This window comes from Oncorhynchus masou, chromosome 23, assembly GCF_036934945.1.
Source record: "Oncorhynchus masou masou isolate Uvic2021 chromosome 23, UVic_Omas_1.1, whole genome shotgun sequence".
Lineage (NCBI taxonomy): Eukaryota > Metazoa > Chordata > Actinopteri > Salmoniformes > Salmonidae > Oncorhynchus > Oncorhynchus masou.
This window is the reverse complement of record NC_088234.1, coordinates 238,184-255,478: the sequence shown is the minus strand read 5'-3', so window position 1 is coordinate 255,478 and position 17,295 is coordinate 238,184. Positions and strand designations below refer to the sequence as shown.

Below are 17,295 nucleotides of genomic sequence, written 5' to 3'. Positions count from 1 at the left end.
ACCACTACATCACTGGATAGGACTGATGGAGAGACAGCAGTCACACAGTAGGATGTTAAATCACCACTACATCACTGGATAGGACTGATGGAGAGACAGCAGTCACACAGCAGGATGTTAAATCACCACTACATCACTGGATAGGACTGATGGAGAGACAGCAGTCACACAGCAGGGTGTTAAATCACCACTACATCACTGGATAGGACTGATGGAGAGACAGCAGTCACACAGCAGGATGTTAAATCACCACTACATCACTGGATAGGACTGATGGAGAGACAGCAGTCACACAGCAGGGTGTTAAATCACCACTACATCACTGGATAGGACTGATGGAGAGACAGCAGTCACACAGCAGGATGTTAAATCACCACTACATCACTGGATAGGACTGATGGAGAGACAGCAGTCACACAGCATGTTAAAGGATAAGCAGTCCATAAACTCAGACATAATAAGCCAGTAGGTGTCAATCATAACAATACAAAAACACAACCATTAAGCATTTCCTAATCAAAATGTACAACTATTACTTCCTATTGCAAAAAATTTAATGATTTAGCACACAAAGTAACCGCTGACCTACAGATTAAAGTGGAACCGACAACGTTTTAACTACTTTGCAGATAGGAAACAAACAGACAATCATAATATCAATCGAAATTATCAAATTCCCAATTTATGCTACAAAACCAATTAGAGCTTTTAGAAATTTGTTTGAGTTGACTCAACATTCCATGACGTACACTAAGGTATTGTTGTCAGAATAGATAAATGTAGTTCAATGCATGATGAATATAATTCACCAATACATTTCTTGGTCGTCCAGAATATATTGCTATCAGGTTGTAAATCCCAGCTGGCCTGGTACATTGTTTGCTGTCTCCATTCGGGATGCACTGTTTCAGTTTCAATGACTCAATGTTCTGGACAAAAACAGACGAATGTAACTAAGGCTGGGAATGTCAATGCAATCAAAGCTAGCAAGGGCAAATGATCACAAGTCAGTCATAACGTGGCTAAAAGGCTAGCATATCTATTTATACATAACATGGCTAAAAGGCTAACATATCTATTTATGCATAACGTGGCTAAAAGGCTAGCATATCTATTTATGCATAACATGGCTTAAAGGCTAGCATATCTATTTATGCATAACATGGCTAAAAGGCTAGCATATCTATTTATGCATAACATGGCTAAAAGGCTAGCATATTTATTCATAACATGGCTAAAAGGCTAGAGTATCTATTTATGCATAACATGGCTAAAAGGCTAGCATATCTATTTATTCATAACATGGCTAAAAGGCTAGCGTATCTATTTATGCATAACATGGCTAAAAGGCTAGCATATCTATTTACGCATAACATGGCTAAAAGGCTAGCATATCTATTTATTCATAACATGGCTAAAAGGCTAGAGTATCTATTTATGCATAACATGGCTTAAAGGCTAGCGTATCTATTTATGCATAACATGGCTAAAAGGCTAGCATATCTATTTATTCATAACATGGCTAAAAGGCTAGCATATCTATTTATGCATAACATGGCTAAAAGGCTAGCATATCTATTTATGCATAACATGGCTAAAAGGCTAGCATATCTATTTATTCATAACATGGCTAAAAGGCTAGCGTATCCATTTATGCATAACATGGCTAAAAGGCTAGCATATCTATTTATGCATAACATGGCTTAAAGGCTAGCATATCTATTTATTCATAACATGGCTAGAAGGCTAGCGTATCCATTTATGCATAACATGGCTAAAAGGCTAGCATATCTATTTATGCATAACATGGCTTAAAGGCTAGCATATCTATTTTTTCATAACATGGCTAAAAGGCTAGCGTATCCATTTATGCATAACATGGCTAAAAGGCTAGCATATCTATTTATGCATAACATGGCTTAAAGGCTAGCATATCTATTTATGCATAACATGGCTAAAAGGCTAGCATATCTATTTATGCATAACATGGCTTAAAGGCTAGCATATCTATTTATGCATAACATGGCTAAAAGGCTAGCATATCTATTTATGCATAACATGGCTAAAAGGCTAGCGTATCTATTTATGCATAACATGGCTAAAAGGCTAGCGTATCCATTTATGCATAACATGGCATAAAGGCTATCACATCTATTTATGCATAACATGGCTTAAAGGCTAGCATATCTATTTATGCATAACATGGCTAAAAGGCTAGCATATCTATTTATTCATAACATGGCTAAAAGGCTAGAGTATCTATTTATGCATAACATGGCTTAAAGGCTAGCGTATCTATTTATGCATAACATGGCTAAAAGGCTAGCATATCTATTTATTCATAACATGGCTAAAAGGCTAGCATATCTATTTATGCATAACATGGCTAAAAGGCTAGCATATCTATTTATGCATAACATGGCTAAAAGGCTAGCATATCTATTTATTCATAACATGGCTAAAAGGCTAGCGTATCCATTTATGCATAACATGGCTAAAAGGCTAGCATATCTATTTATGCATAACATGGCTTAAAGGCTAGCATATCTATTTATTCATAACATGGCTAAAAGGCTAGCGTATCCATTTATGCATAACATGGCTAAAAGGCTAGCATATCTATTTATGCATAACATGGCTTAAAGGCTAGCATATCTATTTTTTCATAACATGGCTAAAAGGCTAGCGTATCCATTTATGCATAACATGGCTAAAAGGCTAGCATATCTATTTATGCATAACATGGCTTAAAGGCTAGCATATCTATTTATGCATAACATGGCTAAAAGGCTAGCATATCTATTTATGCATAACATGGCTTAAAGGCTAGCATATCTATTTATGCATAACATGGCTAAAAGGCTAGCATATCTATTTATGCATAACATGGCTAAAAGGCTAGCGTATCTATTTATGCATAACATGGCTAAAAGGCTAGCATATCTATTTATTCATAACATGGCTAAAAGGCTAGCATATCTATTTATGCATAACATGGCTAAAAGGCTAGCATATCTATTTATTCATAACATGGCTAAAAGGCTAGCATATCTATTTATGCATAACATGGCTAAAAGGCTAGCATATCTATTTATGCATAACATGGCTAAAAGGCTAGCATATCTATTTATTCATAACATGGCTAAAAGGCTAGCGTATCCATTAATGCATAACATGGCTAAAAGGCTAGCATATCTATTTATGCATAACATGGCTTAAAGGCTAGCATATCTATTTATTCATAACATGGCTAGAAGGCTAGCGTATCCATTTATGCATAACATGGCTAAAAGGCTAGCATATCTATTTATGCATAACATGGCTTAAAGGCTAGCATCTATCTATTTTTTCATAACATGGCTAAAAGGCTAGCGTATCCATTTATGCATAACATGGCTAAAAGGCTAGCATATCTATTTATGCATAACATGGCTTAAAGGCTAGCATATCTATTTATGCATAACATGGCTAAAAGGCTAGCATATCTATTTATTCATAACATGGCTAAAAGGCTAGCATATCTATTTATGCATAACATGGCTAAAAAAAGGCTAGCATATCTATTTATGCATAACATGGCTAAAAGGCTAGCATATCTATTTATTCATAACATGGCTAAAAGGCTATTTATGCATAACATGGCTATCCATTTATGCATAACATGGCTAAAAGGCTAGCATATCTATTTATGCATAACATGGCTTAAAGGCTAGCATATCTATTTATTCATAACATGGCTAAAAGGCTATTTATGCGTATCCATTTATGCATAACATGGCTAAAAGGCTAGCATATCTATTTATGCATAACATGGCTAAAAGGCTAGCGCATATCTATTTATGCATAACATGGCTAAAAGGCTAGCGTATCCATTTATGCATAACATGGCATAAAGGCTATCACATCTATTTATGCATAACATGGCTTAAAGGCTAGCATATCTATTTATGCATAACATGGCTAAAAGGCTATTTATGCATATCTATTTATTCATAACATGGCTAAAAGGCTAGAGTATCTATTTATGCATAACATGGCTTAAAGGCTATTTATGCATAACATGGCTATCTATTTATGCATAACATGGCTAAAAGGCTAGCATATCTATTTATTCATAACATGGCTAAAAGGCTAGCATATCTATTTATGCATAACATGGCTAAAAGGCTAGCATATCTATTTATGCATAACATGGCTAAAAGGCTAGCATATCTATTTATTCATAACATGGCTAAAAGGCTAGCGTATCCATTTATGCATAACATGGCTAAAAGGCTAGCATATCTATTTATGCATAACATGGCTTAAAACATGGCTTGGCTAGCATATCTATTTATTCATAACATGGCTAAAAGGCTAGCGTATCCATTTATGCATAACATGGCTAAAAGGCTAGCATATCTATTTATGCATAACATGGCTTAAAGGCTAGCATATCTATTTTTTCATAACATGGCTAAAAGGCTAATCTAATGCATAACATGGCTAAAAGGCTAGGCGTATCCATTTATGCATAACATGGCTAAAAGGCTAGCATATCTATTTATGCATAACATGGCTTAAAGGCTAGCATATCTATTTATGCATAACATGGCTAAAAGGCTAGCATATCTATTTATGCATAACATGGCTTAAAGGCTAGCATATCTATTTATGCATAACATGGCTAAAAGGCTAGCATATCTATTTATGCATAACATGGCTAAAAGGCTAGCGTATCTATTTATGCATAACATGGCTAAAAGGCTAGCGTATCCATTTATGCATAACATGGCATAAAGGCTATCACATCTATTTATGCATAACATGGCTTAAAGGCTAGCATATCTATTTATGCATAACATGGCTAAAAGGCTAGCATATCTATTTATGCATAACATGGCTAAAAGGCTAGCGTATCTATTTATGCATAACATGGCTAAAAGGCTAGCATATCTATTTATTCATAACATGGCTAAAAGGCTAGCATATCTATTTATGCATAACATGGCTAATAGGCTAGCGTATCTATTTATGCATAACATGGCTAATAGGCTAGCATATCTATTTATGCATGACATGGCTAAAAGGCTAGCATATCTATTCATGCATAACATGGCTAATAGGCTAGCGTATCTATTCATGCATAACATGGCCAATAGGCTAGGATATCTATTTATTCATAACATGGCTAAAAAGCTAGCATATCTATTGAAGCATAACATGGCTAAAAGGCTAGCATATCTATTTATGCATAACATGGCTTAAAGGCTAGCATATCTATTTATGCATAACATGGCTAAAAGGCTAGCATATCCATTCATGCATAACATGGCTAAAAGGCTAGCCTATCTATTTATGCATAACCTGGCTAATAGGCTAGCGTATCTATTTATGCATAACATGGCTAATAGGCTAGCATATCTATTTATGCATGACATGGCTAAAAGGCTAGCATATCTATTTATGCATAACATGGCTAAAAGGCTAGCATATCTATTTATGCATAACATGGCTAATAGGCTAGTGTATCTATTTATGCATAACATGGCTAATAGGCTAGCGTATCTATTTATGCATAACATGGCTAATAGGCTAGTGTATCTATTTATGCATAACATGGCTAATAGGCTAGCGTATCTATTTATGCATAACATGGCCAATAGGCTAGCATATCTATTTATTCATAACATGGCTAAAAAGTTAGCATATCTATTTAAGCATAACATGGCCAATAGGCTAGCATATCTATTTATTCATAACATGGCTAAAAAGTTAGCATATCTATTTAAGCATAACATGGCTAAAAGGCTAGCATATCTATTTATGCATAACATGGCTTAAAGGCTAGCATATCTATTTATGCATAACATGGCTAAAAGGCTAGCATATCCATTCATGCATAACATGGCTAAAAGGCTAGCCTATCTATTTATGCATAACATGGCTTAAAGGCTAGCATATCTATTTATGCATAACATGGCTAAAATGCTAGCATATCTATTTATGCATAACATGGCTAAAAGGCTAGCATATCTATTTATGCATAACATGGCTAATAGGCTAGTGTATCTATTTATGCATAACATGGCTAATAGGCTAGCGTATCTATTTATGCATAACGTGGCTAATAGGCTAGCGTATCTATTTATGCATAACGTGGCTAATAGGCTAGCGTATCTATTTATTCATAACATGGCTAATAAACTAGCGTATCTATTTATGCATTACGTGGCTTATAGGCTAGTGTATCTATTTATGTATAACATGGCTAATAGGCTAGCGTATCTATTTATTCATAACATGGCTAATAGGCTAGCGTATTTATTTATGGATTACGTGGCTAATAGGCTAGCGTATCTATTTATGGATTACGTGGCTAATAAACTAGCGTATCTATTTATGGATTACGTGGCTAATAAACTAGCGTTTCTATTTATGGATTACGTGGCTAATAGGCTAGCGTATCTATTTATGCATAACATGGCTAATAGGCTAGCATATCTATTTATGCATAACATAGCTAATAGGCTAGCGTATCTATTTATGCATAACATGGCAAAAAGGCTAGCGTATCTATTTATGGATTACGTGGCTAATAGGCTAGCATATCTATTTATGCATTACGTGTCTAATAGGCTAGCATATCTATTTATGCATAACATGGCTAATAGGCTAGTGTATCTATTTATGGATTACGTGGCTAATAGGCTAGCGTATCTATTTATGGATTACGTGGCTAATAAACTAGCGTATCTATTTATGCAGCAAGCTAAAAACACAGAGCCTAAAGTTAGTAGCTAGCTGGAGGATGTCATGCCATTGGAGGAGTGGGTGAAGGACTGACATTTTCCCCTCGTATAGGTTTTCGGTGGCTATACACGGCTAGAGATGCAGGTGTCATTTGGTTAACTAGCAAGAACTTGAACAACTGTTATCCAGTTAGTATATCTCTTGCGTTTGCAAATTCACTCTGGCTCTCTACTCCGGTTTCAGAAGACTCTCATCTGTGCCAGAGCGCAGAACAACGGATTCATTTAGGAAACGTGCACCAGCCGCTGAATATGACCGGTGTCAGTCAACGTAGGCAAAAAGTAACAGTCATGAAGGTTCTATATGGCATGAAAACAACCTAACCAGCTCTGATATGGCGAGTAAGAGTCAGCTGTTCTCTTATTTGTGTCTGGAAGTAGCAAGCGAGTCAACTTTAACCAGCTGGCTTGGATTTTTGGTTGAGACAAGCATGCATTGGTGTAAATTGGCAGGCAATCTGCAGAAGGACGAGGAGGCTTCAATTTCCCATAGTTTATCGGTGCAATTTTGACTGCCAACTAGCTGAAAAAGAGAGGGTTTAGCTAATGCTCCGTTAGATTTTGGCTCATCTTGCTCTGGCGAGCATGAGTTGTTGATGTGTATAATTGAGAGAGAGACCCGACCGTGTCATGGTTGTCTGATCAATGGGACTGTAAAGTCCCTAAATGTAAGAGGACTGCTGTGGTGTTTACAGAAATCCATCCAGGTGTATTTTGTGGCTTTTGGTGAATGTGTTCTAATGATCTGAATTCACACTGTTGCTGCTGCCTGTCAACACACAGTCCAGTTCATAGTGAATGATGACAGGCCCTACTGCCTGTAAACACACAGTCCAGTTCATAGTGAATGATGACAGGCCCTACTGCCTGTAAACACACAGTCCAGTTCATAGTGAATGATGACAGGCCCTACTGCCTGTAAACACACAGTCCAGTTCATAGTGAATGATAACAGGCCCTACTGCCTGTCAACACACAGTCCAGTTCATAGTGAATGATAACAGGCCCTACTGCCTGTAAACACACAGTCCAGTTCATAGTGAATGATGACAGGCCCTACTGCCTGTAAACACACAGTCCAGTTCATAGTGAATGATAACAGGCCCTACTGCCTGTCAACACACAGTCCAGTTCATAGTGAATGATGACAGGCCCTACTGCCTGTAAACACACAGTCCAGTTCATAGTGAATGATAACAGGCCCTACTGCCTGTAAACACACAGTCCAGTTCATAGTGAATGATGACAGGCCCTACTGACTGTAAACACACAGTCCAGTTCATAGTGAATGATAACAGGCCCTACTGCCTGTCAACACACAGTCCAGTTCATAGTGAATGATAACAGGCCCTACTGCCTGTAAACACACAGTCCAGTTCATAGTGAATGATGACAGGCCCTACTGCCTGTAAACACACAGTCCAGTTCATAGTGAATGATGACAGGCCCTACTGCCTGTAAACACACAGTCCAGTTCATAGTGAATGATAACAGGCCCTACTGCCTGTCAACACACAGTCCAGTTCATAGTGAATGATGACAGGCCCTACTGCCTGTAAACACACAGTCCAGTTCATAGTGAATGATGACAGGCCCTACAGTCCAGTTCATAGTGAATGATAACAGGCCCTACTGCCTGTAAACACACAGTCCAGTTCATAGTGAATGATGACAGGCCCTACTGACTGTAAACACACAGTCCAGTTCATAGTGAATGATAACAGGCCCTACTGCCTGTCAACACACAGTCCAGTTCATAGTGAATGATAACAGGCCCTACTGCCTGTAAACACACAGTCCAGTTCATAGTGAATGATGACAGGCCCTACTGCCTGTAAACACACAGTCCAGTTCATAGTGAATGATGACAGGCCCTACTGCCTGTAAACACACAGTCCAGTTCATAGTGAATGATAACAGGCCCTACTGCCTGTCAACACACAGTCCAGTTCATAGTGAATGATGACAGGCCCTACTGCCTGTAAACACACAGTCCAGTTCATAGTGAATGATAACAGGCCCTACTGCCTGTAAACACACAGTCCAGTTCATAGTGAATGATAACAGGCCCTACTGCCTGTAAACACACAGTCCAGTTCAAAGGCAGAACAAGGCAGTTAACCCACTGTTCCTAGGCCGTCATTGAAAATAAGAATTTGTTCTTAACTGACTTGTCTAGTTAAATAAAGGTACATTTAAAAAAACATAATTCCCAAACATTCTAAGTATATATCAAAATGTGAAAATGATGTTATCTAAGTGGTCACCAGTCAGACATTTTTAAAAAAGTGTTGTTGTTTGTTTAGTGTTTTCCAATTTTCCCAGAAGTGGTTAGAGTCTATGGATTCTTCAGTTACATTGAGCTGATTTCTGACGTGCTGTTCCTTCTTTTTCCGTAGTGTATTTCTGTATTGTTTTAGTGATTCACCATAATGAAGGCGTAGACTCAGGTTTTTGGTTGGACAGGTTTCTCAATTTCTTTCTTAGATTTTTGCATTCTTCATCAAACCATTTGTCATTGTTCATTTTCTTATACTGTTAAGGTTTTATACTGCCAAGTTTACAACTTCACCATTACGGTGGAACATTTGATCAAAGAAGTTGTCTAAAAGGGATTGAATTTGTTGTTGCCTAAATGGTTTTTGGTAGGTTTCCACACTACATTCCTTCCATCTATAGCATTTCTTAATGTTACTCAGTTCCTTTGGCTTCTCTCTCTCTCGTGTCCACTGAGCTATTGGGCCCGCCATGCAACCTCATTGGATAATGCTGGGCAGGCCTCTTGCTGCAGTTGTGGAAAATTAGATCCAAAGATGAAGGCAGAGACTTTTTAATTGTATAGAAACATGTTTAATCAAGCAGCTGCAGGGGACATGATTCTGATTTCACAGGGAAGAACCTCCTGAGTAAATGGTTCCATGTCCCTTATATAGTGGGAGGTGATAATATCATCAGATTGTTACACAACAGTTATTTATACCAGCAACAGTTCTAGAACACAATGGCCTTGTGTTTAAGGTGTGTTTAAGGTCCAGACACACCAGGACTCTATGAAAGACATGACATCACAGTCCAACACAGAACATGTCCCTTGAGAAGTTACAACAGTTCAACACAAATTCTGCCACCACACTAGTTTTCACTCAAATGTGAGGGGCTGATGCTCATTGGCTCAGACTCAAATTGGTAGGGGGGGTGAATTGTAGGGAAATGGTTTTTCTGCTCATAGACTCATGTATGAACGACATATTGACACATCCAGCCCAAAGTGGGAGGTTTAAAAAAAGACTTTCTTAGTCGCCAAAGTAATGTAGCGTGTCTTTAACCTTCACAAGCCTTAAACTAGTTTAATTAGAACCATGGTTTATAACACTTATAACTTAACCCTTATAACCATTATAACTTAACCCTTATAGCCATTAAACCTTTATAACCATTATAACTTAACCCTTATAACCCTTATAGCCATTAAACCCTTATAGCCATTAAACCCTTATAACCCTTATAGCCATTAAACCCTTATAACCATTAAAACCCTTATAGCCATTAAACCCTTATAGCCATTAATACCTTATTGCCATTAAACCCTTATAGCCATTAAACCCTTATAGCCATTAAACCCTTATAGCCATTAAACCCTTATAGCCATTAAACCCTTATTACCATTAAACCCTTATAACCCTTATAGCCATTAAACCCTTATAGCCATTAAACCCTTATAACCATTAAAACCCTTATAGCCATTAAACCCTTATAACCATTAAACCCTTATAGCCATTAAACCCTAATAGCCATTAAACCCTTATAGCCATTAAACCCTTATAGCCATTATAACTTAACCCTTATAACCCTTATTACTTAACCCTTATAACCATTAAACCCTTATAACCCTTGTACCTTTGGGAATGTGTACTGAATAGTTGTGGGAATTACCACTGGACAAAACTCATCACTTTTAATCACAGTCACAATCACATCCATCCTCGTCATCACAATCCTTTAACTCCCCTGATGCTCTCGCCATCTTTATGTTCCCCTCTCCACTCCCTTCCCTGACCCTCTTTTTCCCCGGCTCAACCTCTTCTACAGCCTCTAAGTTCCTCCCTGTCTCGTCCTTTAATACAACGTCTCTTAGACATTTATTGTCAAACACCTTGACTCCGACACTGTAGATTTGGTTCAACTTGTCTTCGAGTGCTCCCAAGGTTACCGGTGTCAATGTTTTCCCCTTGTCCTCATTTTGGTTCTCACCCCAGTGTGCTTGGGTCACCCAATCTTTCAGCTTGTTGTCGAAACAGCAGAAGGCTGTCCACATGAGATCTGGGATGTTCACTCTGTCGTTCAGTTTGTTGCTGCTGGGCACGGCTCCAGTCACCACATAGGCTTTTATCTTGTTGTTGTTATCCTTACAGTGAACCTCAAGAGCCTTTCTAACTTTGCACTCCATTTTCGCCCAGCTGCGTTGGTTGAAGGAACGTTTCTGGGGAACGGCGTTTGTCAGGGTGAAAGTGGACCTCTTGGCATCATCATCAGGTGCGTACGAACATGGGAACAGGTGACCTCTGTCCAGATCCAGGTTGTTCTTTTTGTAGTCTGTGTCCACAGCCTGGTTTGTGACAGCTTTATTATCCACCTTCATGTCACGTTGGTCATTTATATTTTCAAGCTGCAGAAACATCAGTCAGACATTACAACTCTGTAACAAGTTTAGACATTACAACTCTGTAACAAGTTTAGACATTACAACTCTGTAACAAGTTTAGACATTACAACTCTGTAACAAGTTTAGACATTACAACTCTGTAACAAGTTTAGACATTACAACTCTTTAACAAGTTTAGACATTACAACTCTGTAACAAGTTTAGACATTACAACTCTTTAACAAGTTCAGACATTACAACTCTGTAACAAGTTTAGATATTACAACTCTGTAACAAGTTTAGACATTACAAGTCTGTAACAAGTTCAGACATTATAACTCTTTAACAAGTTCAGACATTACAACTCTTTAACAAGTTCAGACATTACAACTCTGTAACAAGTTTAGACATTAACTCATGAAAAAAGTCACAATTTCACAATCCAGACTTAAACGGAAAGTGTTTGGATCAAAGATGCATTCATGTCTCAAAGATACTGTATGTCTATTCTATACCTGTAAATAAATACACATTGAATGAATGAATAGAGATTATGAATAGAGATTAGAACTAGAGATCATTATGAATGAATAGAGATTAGAACTACCTGGGGCTCGATCATCCAGGACTGTTTTGGTCTACCAACTACCTTACCAGAGAAGGTGTAGGCTGAGAACACAGGGATCCTGTTGGTCGTGTCGTAGAGAGTTGCAAACCTGTAAATGTTGTTGTACTTCTGGCAAATCAGCTTGTAGCGGTTCTGGTTCTGGCCCTGGTTGTGGACCATCCCACCAACAAAAATACCTGGGAGATTTGGAGTTGTCCCATCCAGGAAGAACGTCTCACAGTCTGAAACATCACTGAACTTAAGCACTACATGAGAGAGAGCAGGAGGAAGGAGAGAGAGGAGGAGGAGAGTAGAGAGATGATTCAATACCCCCATCATCACCTGAAGACTGTACACCACAGAGACAAAGATGAAGTTACAGAGACCAGTTGGTAGACTGGAGACTGATGAGCTGAGTCAGGACAGACTGATTTAAATAGTTATTACAGAGACCAGTTGGTAGACTGGAGACTGTTGATCTGAGTCAGGACAGACTGATTTAAATAGTTATAAATCCTCTTAAGGAGCCACCCCTTTTTTAACATTTTTGCCTAAAATGACAGACCCAAATCTAACTGCTTGTAACTCAGGCCCTGAAGCAAGGATATGTATATTCTTGGTACCATTTGAAAGCAAACACTTTGAAGTTTGTGGAAATGTGAAAGGAATGTAGGAGAATATAACACAATAGATCTGGTAACAGATAATACAAAGAAAAAAAAAGTTATTTTGTATATATGTTTTTGTACCATCATCTTTAGGTCTATTCTATATAAACTGACATAACTATAGGTCTATTCTATATAAACTGATATAACTATAGCTCTATTCCATATAAACTGACATAACTATAGGTCTATTCCATATAAACTGACATAACTATAGGTCTATTCCATATATCCTGGGATAACTATAGGTCTATTCCATATAAACTGATGTAACTATAGGTCTATTCCATATAAACTGATGTAACTATAGGTCTATTCCATATAAACTGATGTAACTGTAGCTCTATTCCATATAAACTGATGTAACTGTAGCTCTATTCCATGGAAACTGCTGTAACTGTAGCTCTATTCCATATAAACTGATGTAACTGAAGCTCTATTCCATATAAACTGATGTAACTATAGCTCTATTCCATATAAACTGATGTAACTGTAGCTCTATTCCATATAAACTGATGTAACTATAGCTCTATTCCATATAAACTGATGTAACTGTAGCTCTATTCCATATGAACTGATGTAACTATAAACTGATGTAACTATAGGTCTATTCTATATAAACTGATGTAACTGTAGCTCTATTCTATATAAACTGATGTAACTATAGCTCTATTCCATATAAACTGATGTAACTGTAGCTCTATTCCATATGAACTGATGTAACTATAAACTGATGTAACTATAGCTCTATTCTATATAAACTGATGTAACTGTAGCTCTATTCTATATAAACTGATGTAACTGTAGCTCTATTCCATATAAACTGATGTAACTGTAGCTCTATTCCATATAAACTGATGTAACTGTAGCTCTATTCCATGGAAACTGCTGTAACTGTAGCTCTATTCTATATAAACTGATGTAACTGTAGCTCTATTCTATATAAACTGATGTAACTGTAGCTCTATTCTATATAAACTGATGTAACTGTAGCTCTATTCCATATAAACTGATGTAACCGTAGCTCTATTCCATGGAAACTGCTGTAACTGTAGCTCTATTCTATATAAACTGCTGTAACTGTAGCTCTATTCTATATAAACTGATGTAATTGTAGCTCGATTCTATATAAACTGATGTAACTATAAACTGATGTAACTATAAACTGATGTAACTATAGCTCTATTCCATAGAAACTGATGTAACTATAAACTGATGTAACTGTAGCTCTATTCCATATAAGCTGATGTAACTATAGGTCTATTCCATATAAACTGATGTAACTATAGCTCTATTCCATATAAACTGATGTAACCATAAACTGATGTAACTATAGCTCTATTCCATAGAAACTGATGTAACTATAAACTGATGTAACTATAGGTCTATTCCATATAAACTGATGTAACTGTAGCTCTATTCCATATAAACTGATGTAACTATATGTCTATTCTATATAAACTGATGTAACTGTAGCTCTATTCCATATAAACTGCTGTAACTGTAGCTCTATTCCATATAAACTGATGTAACTATATGTCTATTCTATATAAACTGATGTAACTGTAGCTCTATTACATATAAACTGCTGTAACTGTAGCTCTATTCCATATAAACTGCTGTAACTGTAGCTCTATTCCATATAAACTGCTGTAACTGTAGCTCTATTCCATGGAAACTGCATGGTAATCAGACCTGCAGGCCTTTTACCAAGAACCACCACAGACGTTTTAATATAATTCATGTTCATTTCAGATTATAATGGTCCATGACTCATTGAGAATGACATGTCCCTGTTCCTGGTCTTTTTCTATCATTGTTTTAATACACTGATGTTTTTAGAATTTCAATATCACAATCAGCATGTGTGTTAGGACTCCATGAGACATCATTTTGTTTTTCTCTCTGCCCTCCGTCCAGTCCTAACACCATGAAACACGTCCTAATACCTTTATGAAACACGTCCTAACACCTTTATGAAACACGTCCTAACACCTTTATGAAACACGTCCTAACACCTTTATGAAACCAGTCCTAATACCTTTATGAAACCAGTCCTAACACCTTTATGAAACACGTCCTAATACCTTTATGAAACCAGTCCTAACACCTTTATGAAACACGTCCTAACACCATGAAACACGTCCTAACACCATGAAACACGTCATAACACCTTTAAGAAACCAGTCCTAACACCTTTATGAAACACGTCCTAACACCATGAAACACGTCATAACACCTTTATGAAACCAGTCCTAACACCATGAAACCAGTCCTAACACCTTTATGAAACACGTCCTAATACCTTTACGAAACCAGTCCTAACACCTTTATGAAACCAGTCCTAACACCTTTATGAAACCAGTCATAACACCTTTATGAAACCAGTCCTAACACCATGAAACCAGTCCTAACACCTTTATGAAACCAGTCCTAACACCTTTATGAAACACGTCCTAATACCTTTATGAAACCAGTCCTAACACCATGAAACCAGTCCTAACACCTTTATGAAACCAGTCCTAACACCTTTATGAAACACGTCCTAATACCTTTATGAAACCAGTCCTAACACCTTTATGAAACACATCCTAACACCATGAAACACGTCATAACACCTTTATGAAACCAGTCCTAACACCTTTATGAAACCAGTCCTAACACCTTTATGAAACCAGTCATAACACCTTTATGAAACCAGTCCTAACACCATGAAACACGTCCTAACACATTTATGAAACCAGTCCTAACACCTTTATGAAACCAGCCCTAACACCTTTATGAAACCAGTCCTAACACCTTTATGAAACCAGTCCTAACACCTTTATGAAACCAGTCATAACACCTTCATGAAACCAGTCCTAACACCTTTATGAAACCAGTCCTAACACCATGAAACACGTCCTAACACCTTTATGAAACCTGTCATAACACCTTTATGAAACCAGTCCTAACACCTTTATGAAACCAGTCCTAACACCTTTATGAAACCAGTCCTAACACCTTTCTGAAACCAGTCATACCATCTTTATGAAACCAGTACTAACACCTTTATGAAACCAGTCCTAACACCTTTATGAAACCAGTCATAACACCTTTATGAAACCAGTCCTAACACCTTTATGAAACCAGTCCTAACACCTTTATGAAACCAGTCCTAACACCATGAAACACGTCCTAACACCTTTATGAAACCAGTCCTAACACCTTTATGAAACCAGTCCTAACACCTTTATGAAACCAGTCCTAACACCTTTATGAAACCAGTCCTAACACCTTTATGAAACCAGTCCTAACACCTTTATGAAACCAGTCCTAACACCTTTATGAAACCAGTCCTAACACCATGAAACACTTCCTAACACCATGAAACACGTCCTAACACCATGAAACACGTCCTAACACCTTTATGAAACAAGTCCTTTATTATTGTGTGTATCATGGGGTTGTGTGTGTATCAGGGGGTTGTGTGTGTATCAGAGGGTTGTGTGTGTATCAGGGGGTTGTGTGTGTATCAGGGGGTTGTGTGTGTATCAGGGGTTGTGTGTTTATCAGAGGGTTGTGTGTGTATCAGGGGGTTGTGTGTGTATCAGGGGGTTGTGTGTGTATCAGAGGGTTGTGTGTGTATCAGGGGGTTGTGTGTGTATCAGGGGGTTGTGTGTGTATCAGAGGGTTGTGTGTGTATCAGGGGGTTGTGTGTGTATCAGGGGGTTGTGTGTATATCAGGGGGTTGTGTGTGTATCAGGGGGTTGTGTGTGTATCAGGGGGTTGTGTGTGTGTGTATCAGGGGGTTGTGTGTGTATCAGGGGGTTGTGTGTGTATCAGAGGGTTGTGTGTGTATCAGGGGGTTGTGTGTGTATCAGGGGGTTGTGTGTGTATCAGGGGGTTGTGTGTGTATCAGGGGGTTGTGTGTGTGTGTATCAGGGGGTTGTGTGTGTATCATGGGGTTGTGTGTGTATCAGGGGGTTGTGTGTGTGTGTATCAGGGGGTTGTGTGTGTATCAGGGGGTTGTGTGTGTATCAGGGGTTGTGTGTGTATCAGGGGGTTGTGTGTGTATCAGGGGGTTGTGTGTGTATCAGGGGGTTGTGTTTGTATCAGGGGGTTGTGTGTGTATCAGGGGTTGTGTGTGTATCAGGGGGTTGTGTTTGTATCATGGGGTTGTGTGTGTATCAGGGGTTGTGTGTGTATCAGGGGTTGTGTGTGTATCAGGGGGTTGTGTTTGTATCATGGGGTTGTGTGTGTATCAGGGGTTGTGTGTGTATCAGGGGGTTGTGTGTGTATCAGGGGGTTGTGTTTGTATCAGGGGGTTGTGTGTGTGTATCAGGGGTTGTGTGTGTATCATGGGGTTGTGTGTGTATCAGGGGGTTGTGTGTGTGTGTATCAGAGGGTTGTGTGTGTATCAGGGGTTGTGTGTGTATCAGGGGGTTGTGTGTGTATCAGGGGGTTGTGTGTGTATCAGGGGTTGTGTGTGTATCAGGGGGTTGTGTGTGTATCAGGGGTTGTGTGTGTATCAGGGGGTTGTGTGTGTGTGTGTATCAGAGGGTTGTGTGTGTATCAGGGGGTGTGTGTGTGTATCAGGGGTTGTGT

At 38.2% G+C, this 17,295-nt stretch overlaps 1 protein-coding gene across 1 annotated transcript; it reads right to left on the bottom strand.

Annotated features, from left to right (window-relative positions):
- Positions 1-10,201: 10,201 nt before the first annotated feature.
- Positions 10,202-12,559, bottom strand: LOC135510148 (endonuclease domain-containing 1 protein-like). Its single transcript, XM_064930931.1, has 2 exons — positions 12,041-12,559; positions 10,202-11,457 (listed from the first exon to the last, which is right to left on the bottom strand). Exons 1-2 carry the CDS (start codon positions 12,377-12,379, stop codon positions 10,747-10,749), a joined length of 1,050 nt encoding a protein of 349 aa, XP_064787003.1. The 5' UTR covers positions 12,380-12,559; the 3' UTR covers positions 10,202-10,746.
- Positions 12,560-17,295: the final 4,736 nt, after the last annotated feature.

Bases quoted from the DNA above. Each gene is read 5' to 3' on its own strand.
- LOC135510148 (XM_064930931.1), bottom strand. From the start codon at position 12,379: ATGATGGGGGTATTGAATCATCTCTCTACTCTCCTCCTCCTCTCTCTC. The intron at 11,458-12,040 runs GTAGTTCTAATC...ATGTTTCTGCAG, and splicing joins CCTGGATGATCGAGCCCCAG to CTTGAAAATATAAATGACCA.